The sequence below is a fragment of the Dendropsophus ebraccatus genome, chromosome 6 (assembly GCF_027789765.1).
Source record: "Dendropsophus ebraccatus isolate aDenEbr1 chromosome 6, aDenEbr1.pat, whole genome shotgun sequence".
Classification (NCBI taxonomy): Eukaryota; Metazoa; Chordata; class Amphibia; order Anura; family Hylidae; genus Dendropsophus; species Dendropsophus ebraccatus.
Genome location: NC_091459.1, coordinates 140,523,989 through 140,545,254, shown reverse-complemented (window position 1 = coordinate 140,545,254; position 21,266 = coordinate 140,523,989). Strand labels below are relative to the sequence as shown.

Genomic DNA, 21,266 nt, shown 5'->3' with positions numbered 1-21,266 from the left:
CATGTTCCTGCCCAGGACCACTACAAAATATGCCCGGGATCTATGCTGACACTATTACATTCGCATTATAAGGGACGCTCTCCTGGGCGTATGGTGCTGGCACAGCTATGTATAGGTGACACTTATAGTGTGCTTCCTGCTGGCACTACTGTACAGGTGGCATAGCTTATATGATACTATCCTGTCTTCTATGTGCACAGTGCCTCCGCATGTTGGATTGCCTGGGGGTGCCATGGGTTCAAGCCGCGGGAGAAGCAGAAGCCATGTGCGCCTATCTGGATGCCAATGGCTACGTGGACGGATGTATCACCAACGATGGGGATGTATTTCTCTACGGCGCTCAAACTGTGTACAGGAATTTCACCATGAACGTCAAGGTAAGAGCTTTGCCCCCTATCTTCTTAGTCTTGCTGATCCTTCTAGTACTACATATTCAAAGTTATGCTATGGAGAGTCGTGTATAGCTTTAGCTTCGGCTGTCCAGGCATGATGGGAATTGTAGTTTTGCAACAGCTGGAGGGCCTAAGGTTCCCCATCCCTGCTCTAGAACAATATACCCCAATCTTTGGCTCTACTGCTGTTGCAAAACTACAATGCCCATCATGCCCATACAGCTGAAGGGCCCCCTAGTGGACATATGTATCTGTGCACAACAAATACCCCAGCGGCTGGTTTTCCCTTGCATAAGAAGGAAGTGATAACAGTACAGCATATGTACACTAGATGGCGCCAGTATACAGGTAATATGAGATGGCTATAATCAGACATGGAGCTGTCAGAGGGTTGCCCATCAGTAGGGAAGCCAGGACATGCTACTAAACCTGGTAGATTGTGCAGGGTCCTAAAGGGGTACTGTATGACACCAAGAGTTAAAGGGGTACTTCACCCCCAAAAATTTTTGGTATGTCAATTCTTTGGGTGGATGACGGAATCCGCCCGAGCATAGAATGGAGCCTATGTGATGGGTGGGACTTCAAGTGGGAGCGTGGGGGGTGAGTGACGGAATCTGTGTGGAGTTATCTGCAACATTTACTCAGTGTGCATATACCCTTATGCTGGAAGGGTTAATCACAATAAGTTCATCAGCAATTTGAACTCCAAATAACACTCCCAGCTTTACAAAGAAGCTACAATGTTGCAGATACAGCCTGCCAGAGACTTCTTTACATCATCAGTCTCAGAAGGAAGGGGGGTAGAGGGAAGAGTAGAGAGAGAGGCTCACACACAGATTTCTGTGTCTTCAGCAGAAAGCAGCAGCTAAGAACTGGGGGAAGGAGACTGAATAAATAATAGCAAGTATGGAAGGAATTGTTAGTCTTACCATGGGCAGCAACATATCAAAATGTATGTTTAAGTGGAATATCCCTTTAACTCTGGATAGCTATTGACTTGTTTAGCCAATTAAATACTCCTGAAATCCACCAGCTACCAGATTAGATACTTCTCACTGAGCAAATAAAAAAAGAATGTCTTATTACGGTATTCCTCATTTATACTCTTGTGTGATGTTTGCAGTGCCATCTACTGGCCACTAGGTGTCGCTGTTGTACAGCCGTGTAACACATCTAGGCTCACTCCTTAGCTCAGAGGTGTGTGTGTCAGATTCCCAGGAATAGTCATCTCTGAGCCATGTTATAGGGGTCTACACTGTGCAGGACAATACAAGCTGTAGGTATATTGTTCAGATGAGCAGTGGTGGTCCCAGAGGTCAGACCCCCCCCCCCCCAGCCACATACAGTGAGGACATATCCTAGTAATATCTCTTCTTATGGTGGGAATACCCCACTGAGGGAAATGTGGTGGCAGGTACATTACCATAATATATACATCAGGTACCATGAAGAGAGAGAGTGTGTGTGTGTGTGTGTATAATATATATATTTATTTATATATATATATATATATTTATTTATAGAGATATTTGGAGAGAGGAAAAAAACCCTATATATAATGTGTTTTGTGGGGGGTTTTGTTGCAGGACCCACATGTGGATTGTTATAAAGTCTCCGCCATTAAGGACCGACTGGGATTGGATAGAGAGTCACTGGTGGGCCTGGCAGTGATCCTGGGATGTGATTATATACCAAAGGTGAGAGACTCTATCTCCTATCTATCTATCTATCTATCTATCTCCTATCTATCTATCTATCTATCTATCTATCTATCTATCTATCTATCTATCTATCTATCTATCTATCTATCTCCTATCTCCTATCTATCTATCTATCTCCTATCTATCTATCTATCTATCTATCTATCTCCTATCTATCTATCTCCTATCTATCTATCTATCTATCTATCTATTATCTATCTATCTATATCATATCTATCTATCTATCTATCTATCTATCTATCTATCTATCTATCTATCTCCTATCTATCTATCTATCTATCTATCTATCTATCTATCTATCTATTATCTATCTATCTATATCATATCTATCTATCTCCTATCTATCTATCTATCTATCTATCTATCTATCTATCTATCTATCTCCTATCTATCTATCTCCTATATCTATCTCCTATCTATCTATCTATCTCCTATCTATCTATCTATCTATCTATCTATCTATCTATCTGCTGCTGCTATTTGGGGATAGAAGGTAAATAGGGTCACAGCAATAACCTCTTCCTGGTACCTGACACATATGCTTCATATAAGAACAACATATAACAGTGTATCCTTCTGTATGGTCAGTGACTAATGGTGTCAGTAGATCAGTGTCGTTTATAAGCGATGTGTGGGCAGCGCTGATCTCTATGCTCATCTCCTCCATAGTGTAATGTGATGCATCCTTGGCTGTGAGTGTTATTGGGTGGGGGATGGAGACACCTTGGCGGCCATTGCTATGAGGTGGGGATGTATTGGCGGCCATTGCTATGAGGTGGGGATGTATTGGCGGCCATTGCTATGAGGTGGGGATGTATTGGCGGCCATTGCTATGAGGTGAGGACATATTGGCTGCCATTGCTATGAGGTGGGGATGTATTGGCGGCCATTGCTATGAGGTGGGGATGTATTGGCTGCCATTGCTATGAGGTGGGGACGTATTGGGTGCCATTGCTATGAGGTGGGGATGTATTGGCGGCCATTGCTATGAGGTGGGGATGTATTGGCGGCCATTGCTATGAGGTGGGGATGTATTGGCGGCCATTGCTATGAGGTGGGGATGTATTGGCGGCCATTGCTATGAGGTGGGGATGTATTGGCGGCCATTGCTATGAGGTGGGGATGTATTGGCGGCCATTGCTATGAGGTGGGGATGTATTGGCGGCCATTGCTATGAGGTGGGGATGTATTGGCGGCCATTGCTATGAGGTGGGGATGTATTGGTGGCCATTGCTATGAGGTGGGGATGTATTGGTGGCCATTGCTATGAGGTGGGGATGTATTGGTGGCCATTGCTATGAGGTGGGGATGTATTGGCGGCCATTGCTATGAGGTGGGGATGTATTGGTGGCCATTGCTACGAGGTGGGGGGCACCTTGGCTGCCATTGCCATGAGGTGGAGGGCACCTTGGCTGCCATTGCTATGAGGTGGGGATGTATTGGCGGCCATTGCTATGAGGTGGGGACATCTTGGCTGCCATTGCTATGAGGTGGGGACATCTTGGCTGCCATTGCTATGAGGTGGGGACGTATTGGCTGCCATTGGTATGAGGTGGAGACGTATTGGCTGCCATTGCTATGAGGTGGGGGGCACCTTGGCTGCCATTGCTATGAGGTGGGATGTATTGGCGGCCATTGCTATGAGGTGAGGACATATTGGCGGCCATTGCTATGAGGTGGGGATGTATTGGTGGCCATTGCTATGAGGTAGGGACGTATTGGCTGCCATTGCTATGAGGTGGAGACGTATTGGCTGCCATTGCTATGAGGTGGGGACGTATTGGCTGCCATTGCTATGAGGTGGAGACGTATTGGCTGCCATTGCTATGAGGTGGGGACGTATTGGCTGCCATTGCTATGAGGTAGGGGTGTATTGGCTGCCATTGGTATGAGGTGGGGGGGGCACCTAGGCTGCCATTGCTATGAGGTGGGGGGGGGGGGCACCTAGGCTGCCATTGCTATGAGGTGGGGATGTATTGGCTGCCATTGCTATGAGGTGGGGACGTATTGGCTGCCATTGGTATGAGGTGGGGAGGGCACCTAGGCTGCCATTGCTATGAGGTGGGGGGCCTTTTTCTATATTCTATAATTTTCTGGGCAAACCCAAACCCTATGCCATACTCTGGCTAGCGCTCTCTTTGCCATCCTCTAAATCCCTGTGCCGTGCATCGCCCCCAGCCCTGTACCAGGCATAACACATAGTATCAAGTTTAGCTTGGCTTATTACGGGTTCATGGTAGAGGTGTAGTCTAACATGTGGCCACCAGGCCAGAAAAGTCTGTGCACCCCTTGTTCGGAGCACTATATTTTCTAGTCCATGCTCTCCTTAAAGAGGTAGTTCACAAAAAAAAAAAAAATCTGGTGCCAGAGATTTGTAATTTTACTTCCATTGGAAAAAAAATATCCAGTCTTCCAGTACTTATCAGCTGCTATATGTCCTGCAGAAAGTGGTGTATTCTTTCCAGTCTGACACAGTGCTCTCTGCTTCCCACTCTGTCCATGTCAGGAACTGTCCAAAACAGCAGCAAATCCCCTTAGAAAACCTCTCCTGCTCTGGACAGTTCCTGACATGGACAGAGGTGGCAGCAGAGAGCACTGTGTCAGACTGGAGAGAATACACCACTTCCTGCAGGACATACAGCACCTGATAAGTATTGGAAGACTGGAGATTTTTTTTTTCAGAGTAACATTACAAATTTCTGGCACTTTCTGACAACTATTGATTTGTAAGATAAAACCTTTACCTAAGCTAAATCCGACACCTTGTGAGTTCTGCGTCAGCCTGGAGTCCTTGTTCCCAGGTCCCGGCCATATAATGCAGATGAGTGACACCGGCGCCTGGTGACATCTGGCTCCAATTTGCGGCCGCTCTCATACCTGTGCTAAGTGAGCAACACCTCTGTCCCGGAGCGCTCCCATGTGTGAATTAGCAGCACTTCCCATCTGCCCAGGCCTCAGGAATCCCAATGAAGAGTCTTTGTCTAGTTCATTAGTCCTGATTGACTCCTCGCTGCAGCTCTTTATAGTCACCGAGGGGCGAGAAAAGGAAAAAACATCTTTTAATGCTTTGCTTTCCTGATGTTACATCTTAAAGGGGTAGTCCACCAAAAAAATTTTTCTTTCAAATCAACTGCTACCATGAAGTGCCAGAGATTTGTAATTTACTTCTATTAAAAAATCTCAAGCCTTCCAGTACTTATCAGCTGCTGTATGCCCAACAGGAAGTTGTATTATTTCCAGTCTGGAGAGTAGGAGAGGTTTTCTATGGGGATTTCCTCCTGCTTTGGACAGTTCCTGACATGGACAGAGGAGGCAACAGAGAGCACTGGGTCAGACAGGAAAGAAAACACCACTTCCTGCTGGACACACAGCAGCTGATAAGTACTGGAAGACTTAAGATTTTTTAATAGAAGTGAATTACAAATCTCTGGCACTTTATGGCACCAGTTGATTTGAAAGAAAATTTTTTTGGGTGGACTACCCCTTTAAGGGTACGTTCACACTTATTTTCTGCTGTGGATCCGCAGCAGATTTCATTTAAATAACTGAACACAGCATCAAATCTGCTGCGGATCCTGTAGGTGTGAACGCACCTTAAAGAAAAAAAGCACAATCAAACACGTTCTCCTTTGCCAGGCTTACATTTTTCAAAAAAGAAGATGAAGGCGGAGATTTTTTTTTAAAAAAAGTAAACTTTTTTCCTTCTACTCAAAACGATCGAAAAAGTTATCCAGAATTAGAAAAAACTCAGCTATTTTCTTGAAAAACAGTGCCACCCTCGTCCTCAGGTTGTGTGTGGTATTACAGTTTACCTGCATTCACTTCAATGGAACTGAGCTGCTTCACTTCACACCCAAACTGAGGACAGGGGTGGTGCAGTTTTTGGGAGAAAGTGTCTGTGTACTTTTTTCATTCAAATCAGCTGGTTTTGGAACGTTATACAGATTTGTAATTTACTTCTATTTAAAAACCTCCAGTCTTCCAGTACTTATCAGCTGCTGTATGTCCTGCAGGAAGTGGTGTATTCTTTTCAGTCTGACACAGTGCTCTCTGCTGCCACCTCTGTCCATGTGAGGAACTGTCCAGAGCAGGAGAGGTTTTCTATGGGGATTTGTTACTGTAGAGATGAGGCTTCTATTTGCAAGGGGTGATGGGCTCCCTGTAACACATCATTTCCCCTGTATCCCCGCTATCACAGATGGGAGGATTGTAGTTCTCCAGCTTTGTGGCCTGTGACGCACATAATAACGGAGCATTGTGTGGAGCGTATTGTCAGCGCTGTCACGGCCAATCCGGCCGTCCTGCCAAGCATAGAACTATACAGACTGCTATCCCAATCACCATAATCTGCAGAGTAATGAGTGCTGAGCTCGGCATCTTCCCTCTGTTCTGCACAGAAAGGAGACTGCTGGATTGGCAAATCCGAGGCCAGGAAGATGCTGCGGCATAAAGGGAAGATGCAGAAACAAATGACTTATCCTGCACTAATAGTTCCCCTAAAACTTTAGGTTTTAAAGGGGTACTGCAGTATTTTTTTTTTTTTTTTTTCAGATCAATTAGTTTCAGAAAGTTCTATAGATTTGTAATTTACTTCTATTAAAAAATCTCCACTCTTCCAATACTTATCAGCTGCTGTATGTCCTGCCAGAAGTCTCTCCAGTCTGACACAGTGCTCTCTGCTGCCACCTCTGTCCATGTCAGGAACTGTCCAGAGCAGCAGCAAATCCCCATAGAAAACCTTTCCTGGTCTGGACAGTTCCTGACATGGACAGAGGTGGCAGCAGAGAGCACTGTGTCAGACTGGAGAGAATACATACATTTTTAAATAGAAGTAAATTGCAAATCTATTTAACTTTATGAAACCAGTTGTTTTAAATAAAAAGGGTTTTCGCCAGAGTATCCCTTTAACATTTTACATTGAGCAGCAACGATAAGGAGTGACATGGACCCACTGCTGCCACCAAAGGCTATGTTGGGAACTGCAAGGCTGCTCAAGCTTTGTTGTTGTATTGGCTAATGCTATAGTATGCAGCCTTAGCAATATTCAATCTGCCTTCATGTCTGTTCTGTTAGAAAGTACATTACACTTGGGGAATCTGGCTGTGTCAGGAGCGCTGCAGCCGTGGGATAGTGAAGCAGAGTGCATGGTGATTGACCGTTATCCTACCCGCTCTGCTGCACTGTCTGGAGGCTGCAGTGCTAGTGTTACTGGCTGCTTCCCAAAGTGTGATGTCTATTCTAATGCTAACATGTATAAGACTGACATGAGAGGAGGCTCAGTATTTGTATGCAGCAGTGCCAGCGATATGTAACCATGCAGGGACCAGGGCTTGTGCAGCCCTGCAGTTCTCGACACAACCATTGGTGGCAGCAGAGAGGCCATGTCGCTCCTTACTGCAGCCAGTCAATATAATTTTTTTTTTTTAATAATATTGTTTTACATTTTTTATAATAAAATATTACGACGTTTAATACCCTTTTGAAGATAGCGTGTAATCACAAGAATAAATGTTGTTGTTTTTTTTTTGTTTTTTTTACCATCTATATTACTATATTATTATTAAATAATCCTAACATTTAGCAGTTTTCATTCTGGTCTCTAGGCTCAAAACTAAGCTGAAATTTCCTGTGTTTTCTTTGATGATAATGAGGAGGCTGCTGGAAAGTGATAGAATTACAGCAAAAGGTGACACCCGTAGATAGAGAAGATAATAGGTGCTCAGCCTCCCCCTCCACATGCAATGACCTTTCTAGAGCTCACAGAGCATGCTTACAAGTGTGGCTAAAGCAAAGAATAGGGTCCATCCGGCAAGATGGCCGCCCCCATAACAATGTACTGAAAATAAAATAAAGGAAATTACTTCATGAAAGTACAAATAGATTATATAATAATATATTTTGCGGCCATCTGTAATCCGGATATCTGTATACCTCCCATGTAGTAGAATACGTTACACCATCCTTTGGTTTCCTTATGTTTTTTGAAGGGTTTGCCCGGTGTTGGAAGAGAAGTGGCCATGAAGTTCATTAGGTCCCTGAATGGGGAGAATATTCTGCAGAGGTAAGATGGCGTCTGACTTGTGAGAAGAACACAATGTATTTTTATGTCTCTAATAATACACCTGGTGATGTCATCACTGGGGTCTGTGAGGTCACAACTTACCAAAGCATCTTTTTTATTTTTTTTTTAAACTGCTGCCAGAAAGTTATTTAGATTTGTAATTTACTTCTATTAAAAAAATCTCCAGTCTTCTAGTACTTATCAGCTGCTGTATGTCCTGCAGGAAGTGGGGTATTCTTTCCAGTCTGACACAGTGCTCTCTGCTGCCACCTCTGTCCATGTCAGGAACTGTCCAGAGCAGCAGCAAATCCCCATAGAAAACCTCTCCTGCATGGTAGAACTGCATTAGGTGTAGCACCTCCTGAGCATATTAGTGTAAAGTCTACTGGTTTGTCAGTAAAGATAATATACAAGGTGAAGAGAGAAAAATAATATATAATAATATAATGTATATGTCCTCAAAGCCTCAATATATGTTACAACAATTTTATATCTATATAATATACCGAATGTTATTACTGTTGTTTCTATATTCTTTGTTAACCCATACGTTAGCTTGTTGTACAAACATGTTAACTTTACTGTTGGCACTAAAGTCAGTGCTTATAGACTTTCTCTTTTGTAATATGGTCTTCAAAAACCTAATAAAAACATTGAACCAGAAATCCTCTCCTGCTCTGGACAGTTCCTGACATGGACAGAGGTGGCAGCAGAGAGCACTGTGTCAGACTGGAAAGAATCCACCACTTGCGGGAGGACATACAGCAGCTGACAAGTACTGGAAGACTAGAGATTTTTAAATAGAAGTAAATTACAAATCAATATAACTTTCTGAAACCAGTTGATTTAAAATAAAAAGATTTTCACCAGAGTACCCCTTTAACATCTTATGGGTTAGAGCTAGCACTTTGTACACTGGAGAGAGAAGTAAGACGAAGAAACTGCTGAGTGCAACAGGCACAGTTACTTAAAGGAGAAGTCCTGTGAAAATTTTTATTAAAGTATTGTATTGCTCCCTAAAAGTTATACAAATCCCCAATATACACTTATTACAGGAAATGCTTATAAAGAGCTTTTTTTCCCTGCACTTACTACTGCATCAAGGTTTCACTTCCTGGATAACACGTTGATGTCACTTCCTGGATGACACTGTGATGTCACTTCCTGGATGACACGTTGATGTCACTTCCTGGATGACACGTTGATGTCACTTCCTGGATGACACGGTGATGTCACTTCCTGGATGACACGGTGATGTCACTTCCTGGATGACACGGTGATGTCCCTTTCTGGATGACACGGTGATGTCACTTCCTGGATGACACGATGATGTCCCTTTCTGGATAACATGGGGATGTCACTTCCTGGATGACACGGTGATGTCACTTCCTGGATGACACGGTGATGTCCCTTTCTGGATGACATGGTGATGTCACTTCCTGGATAACATGGTGATATCAGAGCTGTGCGGCTGTGGCTGTTGGAGAGGATGATGGTAGGGGGATGCTCAGTATCCCTCCAGTGCCCTGTGTCCCTCAGTGTCCCCCTGCCATCATCCTCTCCAGCAATACAATATTTTAATAAAGATTTTAGCTGGACTTCTCCTTTAAGTTTATATTCGCATATGAATTCTACAAAGTCAATGTAACAATTATTCTTATCTATTTCCATGTGAGAAATTTGATGAATTACTTTACAAGATGGATGGTTTGTCCCTGTTCCCATTGATGTATGGTTTGTAGGTTTTTCCAGTGGAGGAAGCAGTTTGATGATCCCACAATGAACTCCAAGCCGGGCAAGAAAAAAGTCCACTGTACTGTGTGCAGCCATCCAGGTATACGTATTCATATTACTGTACTGTGTGCAGCCCTCTGGGTATACGTATTCATATTACTGTACTGTGTGCAGCCACCAGGTATATGGATTCATATTACTGTACTGTGTGCAGCCACCAGGTATATGGATTCATATTACTGTACTGTGTGCAGCCATCCAGGTATATGGATTCATAGTACTGTACTGTGTGCAGCCATCCAGGTATATGGATTCATATTACTGTACTGTGTGCAGCCATCCAGGTATATGGATTCATAGTACTGTACTGTGTGCAGCCATCCAGGTATATGGATTCATATTACTGTACTGTGTGCAGCCCTCTGGGTATATGGATTCATATTACTGTACTGTGTGCAGCCACCAGGTATAAGGATTCATATTACTGTACTGTGTGCAGCCACCCATGTATAAGGATTCATATTACTGTAATGTGTGCAGCCACCAGGTATATGGATTCATATTACTGTACTGTGTGCAGCCATCCAGGTATATGGATTCATAGTACTGTACTGTGTGCAGCCACCAGGTATAAGGATTAATATTACTGTACTGTGTGCAGCCCTCTGTATATACGTATTCATAGTACTGTACTGTGTGCAGCCATCCAGGTATAAGGATTCATAGTACTATACTGTGTGCAGCCACCCAGGTATATAGATTCATAGTACTGTACTGTGTGCAGCCACCCAGGTATATGGATTCATATTACTGTACTGTGTGCAGCCACCAGGTATAAGGATTCATATTACTGTACTGTGTGCAGCCACCCATGTATAAGGATTCATATTACTGTAATGTGTGCAGCCACCAGGTATATGGATTCATATTACTGTACTGTGTGCAGCCACCCAGGTATAAGGATTCATATTACTGTACTGTGTGCAGCCATCCAGGTATATGGATTCATAGTACTGTACTGTGTGCAGCCACCAGGTATAAGGATTAATATTACTGTACTGTGTGCAGCCCTCTGTATATACGTATTCATAGTACTGTACTGTGAGCAGCCATCCAGGTATAAGGATTCATATTACTGTACTGTGGGCAGCCACCAGGTATAAGGATTCATAGTACTGTACTGTGAGCAGCCATCCAGGTATGAGGATTCTAGTAATTTTTCTATCATTCCCATTTAGGTTCTGCTAAAGAGCACGAGAAGAAAGGCTGCGCTTTATGCGGAAGCGAGAAATACTGCGAGCCCCACGACTATGATTACCGCTGTCCATGTGACTGGCACAAGGCCGAGCAAGAAAAGAAGGCCGGGGGTGTGGAGTACATGCTGAAGATGTACGTACGGTATCATTGGGGGCGATCACCTGATCTGGCATAAGGCACACAGCCGCATGTACGTACGGTATCATTGGGGGCGATCACCTGATCTGGCATAAGGCACACAGCCGCATGTACGTACGGTATCATTGGGGGCGATCACCTGATCTGGCATAGGGCGCACGGCCGCATGTACGTACGGTATCATTGGGGGCGATCACCTGATCTGGCATAAGGCGCACAGCCGCATGTACGTACGGTATCATTGGGGGCGATCACCTGATCTGGCATAAGGCACACAGCCGCATGTACGTATGGTATCATTGAGGGCGATCACCTGATCTGGCATAGGGCGCACGGCCGCATTGGTCCTTTATTAAAAGTGACCGTCAGATACGTGATTGATTTGTCCAGTCAATCGGTCAGATCGATCATCTCAGATCTTACAATCCCCATTGGGCTGTTGGGGTCCCGATCTCTGATCCTTGTGATCTCTCTTCTTACAGGAAAGCCAAGAAACGTGAAGGCTTCCCGTACCCTGAGGTGAGGAGACTTCCTGTCTCGTATACAAATTTAAGATGGTGACGCGGCCCTGACGTTCCCTTCTCGGTTCTTGCAGGTTATTAAGGAATTTCTCGTAAATAAGGATAAATTGGTAAAAGTGATCAAATGGATGAGGCCCAGTCTGTTGTGCTTCCAGGTACAGTCATTTAACTCGATTCTTCCCATCTGTTGTTCTTCTACAGCTTCTATAGTAAGGGATTGTACAGATTATCCAGAAACAGCGCCATACCTGTATACTGGTTGTGTCTGGTATTGCAGCTCAGCTCCATCGAAGTGAAAGAGAATTGAGCAACAGTAACCCAGAAGCAGTCTGTCAGTAGGTTTATGGCGTCCTATCTCCGGGTAGCATGAACTAGTGACCGAGAAGCTGAACAGAATAATGGATCACTTACATTGTTCTGTGCAGCTGATCCAGAGATCTCCTCCTGAATAACATGGACAATAAGTAGTCCTCTCCATTATGTGCATGAGCCCAGTAGTCCTAGATAGTCTGAGGCGGCTGATGTAAACAAGTCCCTGGCAGGCTTTATCTGCAACTTTGTAGCTTCTTAGTAATGCTGGGAGGGTTATTCTGAGGTCAAGTGTCTAATGAACACACTGTGATTAATCCTCCAAGCAGTACAAAGAAGCTACAAAGTTGCAGATACAGCCTGCCAGGGACTTCAGAAGGGAGGGGGAGACAGAGAGAAAAGCTCACACACAGGTTTTTGTGTCTTCAGCAGAAAGCGGCATCTCAGAACAGGGGGAAGGAGACTGAATAGATGATAACAAGTATGGAAGGAATTGTTAGTCTCACCATGGGCAGCAACATATGAAAAGTTATGTATGAGTGGAATACCCCTTTAAGTTTGGATTCCTCTTGAAATTCCTCGCCTTTTCCTCAGTGTGAACATACCCTAAAAGTCTTGTTTAATACACCACACAAGTGTCCGGTGCAGTATACAGCTCTGCCTGTCTATATTCTCTCCAGCCCAGAAGCGGCAGTGTTACTGGTGACATACACACCTGACAGCCGCGCAGCGGAGACACGGCCATATCTTATCATTGTTTTGTTTGTTATGACCCTCAGTCTATAATTTATTCCCTCCCCTCATCCCAAGGATCTTTATAGAGCGTGAATAGCCATACATCTCAGGTAGGCGTTCATAAAGTAAATGAGCCTGGAAACAGAGAGAGGGGCCGGCAAATTCAATATGTCATTAATTCTGTGTTCTATCGATCCGGAAAACAATCCCTAAGGGGCTGCGGAGTTCCATCAAGCGTCAGATGCCTGACTATAGAGAAGCTGGCGGCCCTCCTGACACTTGGTTTACTAAATAGTTGTTTTCCATAGAAAAAAAAATTTAAGGCTTTTTACTGTGTCTCCTTCTCTTATTTAGTGACATTAAGTTACGCACTTTACAGCAATACTCATGGACATAGACGGCAATAGACAGACTGTCCCCTTGAGATGAATGTGAAACATTACTGAGCACTCTCTGTAACCTGTGAAGAGATCATTCCACAGGGAGCAACTATTGTCTCCTCTATCTACTGGTGTCACATGACACTGCAGTGCTGTACAGATCAGATTACAGCAGCCTCCTCTTATGTTTCTGACTAGTGCCGTCCCTCAGTTATTGCTCCTGGAAATACGTTAAGAAATCGACATCTGGGTGTTGCACAATTGCACGCCAGCTTAAAAATCTGTCAGGGGGGAGCTTGATCAGGAGTAGGAACTTGCCTCCCCCTGTGCCCACGGTGAGCTGCCGGACCGGCCTCAGGACCATCGCTGAGCTCCGGGATCTCCAGCACTGACACGTCACAACCCAGCTGATGGACTGCCCACTCAGCCACTGGGCCGGGACACCACTCCAGTCACTGATTGGCTGAGTAGCCAGTCCATCAGCGGTCCCGGCCTGTGATTGGCTGAGCGGCATATCAGCTGACAGGCTGCTGTGAAGCTAGAGCGCGCGCAGGACCCTGGGAGAAGCGGACGGCAGGAGCAGCCCTGGAACGTGGATGGGTAATGTATATCGTTAGTCGACGCCCGTGCACTCCAGGATTAGAGACAGCACAGCTACTTTCTTGTGAAAACAGCGCCACCCCTGTCCTCAGGCTGTGTGTGTTATTACAATTCAGCTCCATTCACTTCAATGGAACTGAGCTGCAAACTCCCCGCACCCAAACTGAGGATAAGGGTGGTGCTGGAAGAAAGCAGCCATGTTTTTGTAAGTCTGAATACCCCCTTTCACTTTCTAGCAAACATTAGCAAGTCTTTTAATATATGTCAGAATTGCAGGAAGCCTAAGGCTATGTTCACACAGAGTATTATGAGGCTTACTCAGATACGTTTGTTCTACTGGTTAAATGAGCCTTAAATTTTCAAGGTTTTTTTTTTTTTTTGCTAGATTATTTTATGTCGCTGTTTTTTTGTGCTTCTTATGGGCATGTTGAGCAAATCAGGTGTTTCACGTTTCTAGTGTTTTGCAGCGCTTAGATGAAATAGGAAAAAAATATTTTTGCTCTTAAAAGGAATGTTACCTAAATTTTCTTTTACTGATTAGAGTCAGATACTAAAACTTGTTTTTTTTAATTCTAATCTGTTCCTATTTTCTTTTTTGATTTCACTTTTTGTACATATTATGGGGGCTGCTATATTGCCTGGGTTCTCCTTGACAGCATTTAGTGACATGCTTTACAGCAAGACTCATGGACATAGAAGACAACAGACAGACTCTTTCCCCTTGAGAAGAATGTGAGACATTACTGAGCGCTCTGTGACCTGTGAAGAGGTCATTCCACAGGGAGCTGCTATTGTCTCCTCTATCTACTGGTGTCACGTGACGCTGCAATGCTGTACAGATCACTTTACAGCAGCCTCCTCTTATCCCCACAGACACAACAGGAAGTCTCAGCTTAGTTTTAGCCCCAGTGGTGAGAACGAGAACTGCAAGATATCAGGATTATTTTATAATGTAGAGAGAAAAATGGAAAATTGTCACCAAAAATTCTTAAAAAAATCTGTTTTACATGAAAACATTTTTATACAATAAGTCATTTTCTGTTGACACTTTCCCTTTCTGTTGTACCATATTGTACCCATGAATTTTAAAATTTATATATGTTGTTGTTGTGTGTGTGTGTATGTATGTGTATATATATATATATATATATATATATATATATATATATATATATATATATATATATATATATAATTTTTTTGCAGTCTTTTTTGCATTGAACCCTACACCTGTGTGATCCTCCTATGACCCATACATATTTATTTATTAATAACCTTTTGCAGAGGATTGTGTTTGTAGGTGTATACCACAGTGATTTGTTGTTCAGTGTAGCTGCAATTATTCCGTCCTGTATGACGTTCCTGACACACATAATAGTAACCTTAGAATGGAGAGATTTATTACTGGGAGTTATAATAATCCAGATGTGACCTGAAATCTCGGCTCTGTCGTTTCTTAGAATTTTGCTCAGGAATGGATGGAGTGGCCCAAACACTATTCCTGTGAGAAGGTCCTGAGTCAGCTGACGTACTATGACATGCAAGAGAGGAAGGCCGGCCGAGACCATGACGCCCAGCTACAGGCCGTCCGGTAAGAGATTGGCACAACACGGCTGCCATCTTTGTCTTCCACCATTTCTTGTTCAATGCTAGAATCAAATGCCGCGCACACGGGTTCCCTCATCTCTAGGGCTTATAGTAGGGGGTCCTAAGTCCCACGCACCCTCCTTCGCCAACATGTGTTTGCCCCAATAAGTCATATGTCCACCCTTATATGCTGTGGTATTACCTGACTAAAACTTTAAGAAACTTTTACTGATCCTGGATTGGAGGATGTACAAGTACTTATCACTGCCGTGAGATTTCTGCTGGTTGTTATTGGAATAAGTCAGCAGATTGTCGACAGACTTCCATAACATGCATTGCTCTGTGCTCCATTCTGCGGTTCATGTGTTTAGGGAAAGCCTGTCAACAGAATAGGTGCTAGGGGGACCTATTACTACTATACAGAATAGGTGCTAGGGGGACATATTAGTACTATACAGAACAGGTGTTAGGGGGACATATTAGTACTATGCAGAATAGGTGTTAGGGGGACATATTAGCACTATACAGAATAGGTGTTAGGGGGACATATTAGCACTATACAGAATAGGTGTTAGGGGGACATATTAGTACTATACAGAATAGGTGTTAGGGGGACATATTAGCACTATACAGAATAGGTGTTAGGGGGACATATTAGTACTATACAGAATAGGTGTTAGGGGGACATATTAGCACTATACAGAATAGGTGTTAGGGGGACATATTAGCACTATACAGAATAGGTGTTAGGGGGACATATTAGCACTATACAGAATAGGTGTTAGGGGGACATATTAGTACTATACAGAATAGGTGTTAGGGGGACATATTAGCACTATACAGAATAGGTGTTAGGGGGACCTATCACTACTATACAGAATAGGTGCTAGGGGGACATATTAGCACTATACAGAATAGGTGTTAGGGGGACATATTAGTACTATACAGAATAGGTGTTAGGGGGACCTATCACTACTATACAGAATAGGTGCTAGGGGGACATATTACTACTTTACAGAACAGGTGCTAGGGGGAAATATAAGTACTATACAGAATAGGTACTATGGGGACTTTTCTGAACATATCCATATGTGCGATAAGTAATGCAGCGTGCCTCATGGTTCTTTCAGGTGGGCAGATTATCACCTGTTACCAGTGCTGATCTGTAATATACAGGGTGATCAGATAGATTTGCTGCCAAACAGTGTGTGTTGTGTGTTTTTTTTGTTTTTGTTTTTTTAATATACCAGAATAAGATACTAATGAAGGTTCAGCTGATAGTCGCCCTGTGTAAGCGACCTTTAGGAAGGAGACTCCTTTGTTTGCTGTGCTTTTCGCTGTTCTGTGATCTGTTCCCTTTTGAGAGAAATACATTTACCTGAAGATGAAACACAGAGTAATGTTATTTATTTATTGTTCTCTTTCAGAATCGTGAAGACCCGCGTCAGAAATGGGATTCCTTGCTATGAAATTGAATGGGTGAAGCCAGGTTTGTATAATAAAACACAGTGGGGAAAAGAATGACATGTCAGAACCTGACTCCAATCCTTCCATCTCCGCTGCTGAAATAAGAAAAGACACTAATCTTCAGCCCACAGCCTGCCATGAATATGGATGTTCAGCTTGGCAGAGCGTGCACATGTTTTTTATATAGGGTGAGGTATGACAGTCATCGATGGTCTGAGGTGGCATAGATCAGCTATGGTAATATCCAGCCTGTCCGACCCGTGTTTGGAGACAGGTTCATCAAGGGGCCTTTATCTACAGCCTCAACATAGTAGGAATTGGAATAAATTCTAAACCCTTCAGATACTATAACACCTAAGAGGCTTAGAAAGGGAGCGTGCCCCTTCTGAAAGCCCATCAGCACCCCCAACATGATCCTGTACTTCTGCTGAGCTGCCATACCAACCAGGCTCTGATTTCCTATAGTTTCTGGGCCTATTTTCTGGCACAGACACCCTTCATGCTGAAGGGTGTCTTTGCCCGTACAAACCTATCTGGATGATGCATGAAGGGGGGGCCTAAGGGGCCTATTCCACGTTGCAATAATCGACCGGATCACCAGATTCGCCGATTATCGCTCCGTGGAATAGAGACAACGCTCAGCCAATAATCGTGTCATCGGCTGCCCGTTCATTTTGGTTCAAACATAAAATCACCGGGCACCCACTGCACATCGCTATGTGGAATAGCGATGCACGGCGGGCGACCGACAATTTCACAACACCATGCTTTACCTAAGCATGTTGCAGGTCTTCTCCTGCGCTCCTTCTTCCTCCCGGTCCCACACGCAGCAACAGCTTCAGTGTGGCCTGTCTTAGCTGACAGACCGCTCAGCCAATCACTGGCCAGGACTGCCACGGGCAGTGATATGCTGAGCGGTCTGTCAGCTCAGACAGGCCGCACCGAAGCTGCTGCTGCTGCGTGGGACCAGGAGGAAGAAGGAGCGCAGGAGAAGACCTGCAACATGCTTAGGTAAAGTATGGTGTTTAAAAGGGCTGCAAGGATATCGGTAACTATGTCCCTGCAGCCCTCGCTAAACAATTATCGGCCATGTAATAGGCCCAGTAAACGAGCGCCGATCTAGCACATTGGCGCTCGTTTACATTATTGATTGGGCCCCCATCGACCCGTGAAATAGGACCCTAAGGGTCCTATTCCATGGGCCGAGGAGGGCCCAATCAACGATGTAAACGAGCGGCGATCTGCTAGATCACCGCTCGTTTACTGGGCCTATTCCACGGCCTGATGATCGTTGAGCGAGGGCTGCAGGGACATCGTTACCGATGTCCTTGCAGCATCATACACTTACTGTCAGGTCTTCTCCGCGCTGTCTTCATCCCCGGATCCCGCGCGCTCTATCTTCCGAATGGCCGGTCATTCTAAAGATAGAGCGCGCGGGACCCGGGGAGGAAGACAGCGCGGAGGAGACCTGACAGGTAATGTATGATGCTGCTTGTCAAATTGTCGGTCGTCTGCCGCGCACCGCTATTCAACCGTAGCGATGCACTGTGGGGGAACGATGATTTTAGGTCTGGCCCTAATTCTCTCTATTTCACCGAACGATAATCGCCCGAATCGGGCCAAATGGGGCTGATTATAGTTACTGTGGAATAGGGCCCTAAGGCTCTGGTTTTGTTTGTTTGTGGGTTTTTTTTGCTTACATAATTTGAGTCTCTTTCATTATGTGGCTGTCTGGGCTTTGCAATGTGATCGCCATCACCTTTAATGTAACCCGGTAATAATGCTGATCACATGACAAAGTCCAGACAGTCAGCTTAGGCTGTATTCCCTCCCGCATGCATCTGCAGTTACTTGCTATGGGAGCAGTGACTTTAATTTAATTTTTATGGAAATCTTCTACAAGGCCTCAGTGGGCTCGGCCGGTGTTGTGGCTGCCGCTAACGCTATGTGAGGGATTGGTCACACGTGGCTGCCGTCACTGGGAAGTGCTAAATAGAGATAAGGGGATTCTACAGGAGGGGATACACATTAGGATACTCTAGTGAACTGCATGATTAAACACAAGGTGTTTTGTGGTTCTTTTCCCATATACATTTGTTTTTTGTATGGGCATCTTAAGGTGCTAAAGAAGTAAAAAAAAGTTTTTATGTCAGTTTGACATGTATATGGCAGGTAAAGCGGATCATACATCTACATGGGTAATAGAGCGGGGGATCCAGACAACTACCATGTCATCTGTATAATAGGTAGGAGTCATAGACGTGATGTGGTGCTCATTGCAATGGAATGGTGGAGTGGGGAGAACTCCGCATTTCACTATCTTGCAGCTGAATAAATAATTTTGGCTTTGCTGCAAAATTGTGGGACTAGGAAACAGCAATTTGTGAACTCAACCTAATAGTCTGGGGCAGATTATCATAGTTTGGTTTAGTTATTTTAAGGGTTGCAATCTTTTTTATTTTTTATTTTTTATAAAATTTAAATTTAAAGAGGAACTATGAGCAGGGTAGATGAATCTAACCTGCTGATATGTCCCTATTGCACCGTAGACCCAGAGGAGGAAGGTATGTGTCTTCCTTTCATCCTTGGTGCTGTTCTGGTGCAGTTAGTTCTTTTACTCCATGGTCCATTAGGAGCACTGGGGCACCCATTATAGCGCCAATTCCAGCCCAGCTGGCCCATCCCTTCTAATGATAATTAATGGAGTGGGCTGGCAAGGGGCAGGCCAGATTGACACTATGGGGACGGGCAGTACTCCTAACTGTCGTACTGGACCATGGAGTAAAAGACTAACTGCATGGGAACGGCACTGAGGCGGAAGGAAGAGACATAGCTTCCTCCTCTACGTCTCCTGCACAATAGTGGGTTAAGTTACATTAGTTTAAGCTGCTGATAGTTCCCCTTTAAAAAAAATAAATAAACTTTATTCTCCTTTTAAATAAAGAAATATAAACAAAAAAAATGTATTAAATCTTATATTGTTTCTTACAGACATACGCCAGCTATTAATATAACAAAACAAAGTAGGGAGTGACCGTCCTCTTAATCCTGGCCGTGACCCCGATGTAGTAGTAGTAGTAAAACCCAACAAAAACTATAGAAATGTGACCATCTTGGAATCGTACCAAGCTGCAGAATGAAGTTATGGTTATTGTTTCTGCACGGTGACCTCGTAAAAAGTCTTTGCCCAACAAAATAGTGTCAATGCCTTTTATTTATTCATTTTATTTATTTATTTATTTTTCATCTTTACTCAACAATTATCGTATTTTTCTGGTTTTATAATACAGTAAAATAAAGGGAAGCCGGTAATATGTACAGACATATAAGCTCCCATACCACTCCTTCTGGATCTAATAAGGTGGGGAGAAAAAAAAAGCTAAATGAACAAAAATTTCAAAAGAGAGATACAAAATGTATGATATATGGACAGAAGCTAGGATATACACAGAGATAGAGGAATACATGTGAGCCACTAGATGGATTAATAATAATAATAATAATATTTATTTGTATAGCGCCAACAGATTCCGCAGCGCGGAATTTAACACATTTGCTAATTTCCTCCGTTTTCTGACAGTCGGCTATGTTTTCCCCGATGATCACCCACCCGATGGACCCCTGCTGACCATAGAAGACGAATCTCTCTTCACGGGGGCCTATCCTCATGTGGTGGAGCTCTTCCAAATGGACAAACTAGAAGCTGAGACCCTGAAGCAGAAATGTAAGTATTTTACTTACACAGATCCCATAGACGTCTATTGATCGTGGTACTGATCGCAACGCAGAATGCCTGAATAGACTCATGGGGGGGATTTATCAAACTGGTATTAAGTAGAATTCTCTCAGTTGCCCCTAGCAACCAATCAGATTCCACTTTTTATTCCTCTCTTTGGATAATGAAAGGTGGAATCTGATTGGTTGCTAGGGGCAACTGAGCCAGTTTCACTTTACACCATGTTTTATAAATGATCCCCATAGACTTCAATGGGCCCTAAAGTTGTCCGTGAGAGCAAATTCGCAATAAGGCCTTACACTACACTATGCAGAAAGTCACCATCTGGCTTTCTGCATAGTATAGTGTAAGGTTCAGTGTATCACTGTGTGTGTGTATATATGTATGTGTGGATGTGTGTGTGTATATGTATATATATATATATATATATATATATATATATATATATATATATATATATATGTATATGTGTGTATAGTGTGTGTGTGTGTGTGTGTAAAACTTTCTATCTGTCCAATCACCGTAATGTAGACGTACCATACCATCCCTCCTGACCTCTGCTGTAGTAAATACTTGTGTTCCCCATTCCCAGTTTACTCTTCCATTTCCAGGAGGAATAACAGAGGGT

At 43.8% G+C, this 21,266-nt stretch overlaps 1 protein-coding gene across 2 annotated transcripts in view; it reads left to right on the top strand.

Moving 5' to 3' along the window:
- Nucleotides 1-21,266, top strand: part of GEN1 (GEN1 Holliday junction 5' flap endonuclease) — a 29,360-nt gene that overhangs the window by 4,345 nt on the left and 3,749 nt on the right. For both annotated transcript variants that reach the window (XM_069974094.1, XM_069974095.1), the window contains 10 exons: nucleotides 201-377; nucleotides 1,979-2,089; nucleotides 8,101-8,174; nucleotides 9,917-10,008; nucleotides 11,147-11,297; nucleotides 11,786-11,822; nucleotides 11,899-11,979; nucleotides 15,309-15,439; nucleotides 16,863-16,924; nucleotides 20,483-20,626. In XM_069974094.1, the coding sequence (XP_069830195.1) occupies nucleotides 201-377; nucleotides 1,979-2,089; nucleotides 8,101-8,174; nucleotides 9,917-10,008; nucleotides 11,147-11,297; nucleotides 11,786-11,822; nucleotides 11,899-11,979; nucleotides 15,309-15,439; nucleotides 16,863-16,924; nucleotides 20,483-20,626 (1,060 nt within the window). The remainder of the gene's footprint in view (nucleotides 1-200; nucleotides 378-1,978; nucleotides 2,090-8,100; nucleotides 8,175-9,916; nucleotides 10,009-11,146; nucleotides 11,298-11,785; nucleotides 11,823-11,898; nucleotides 11,980-15,308; nucleotides 15,440-16,862; nucleotides 16,925-20,482; nucleotides 20,627-21,266) is intronic.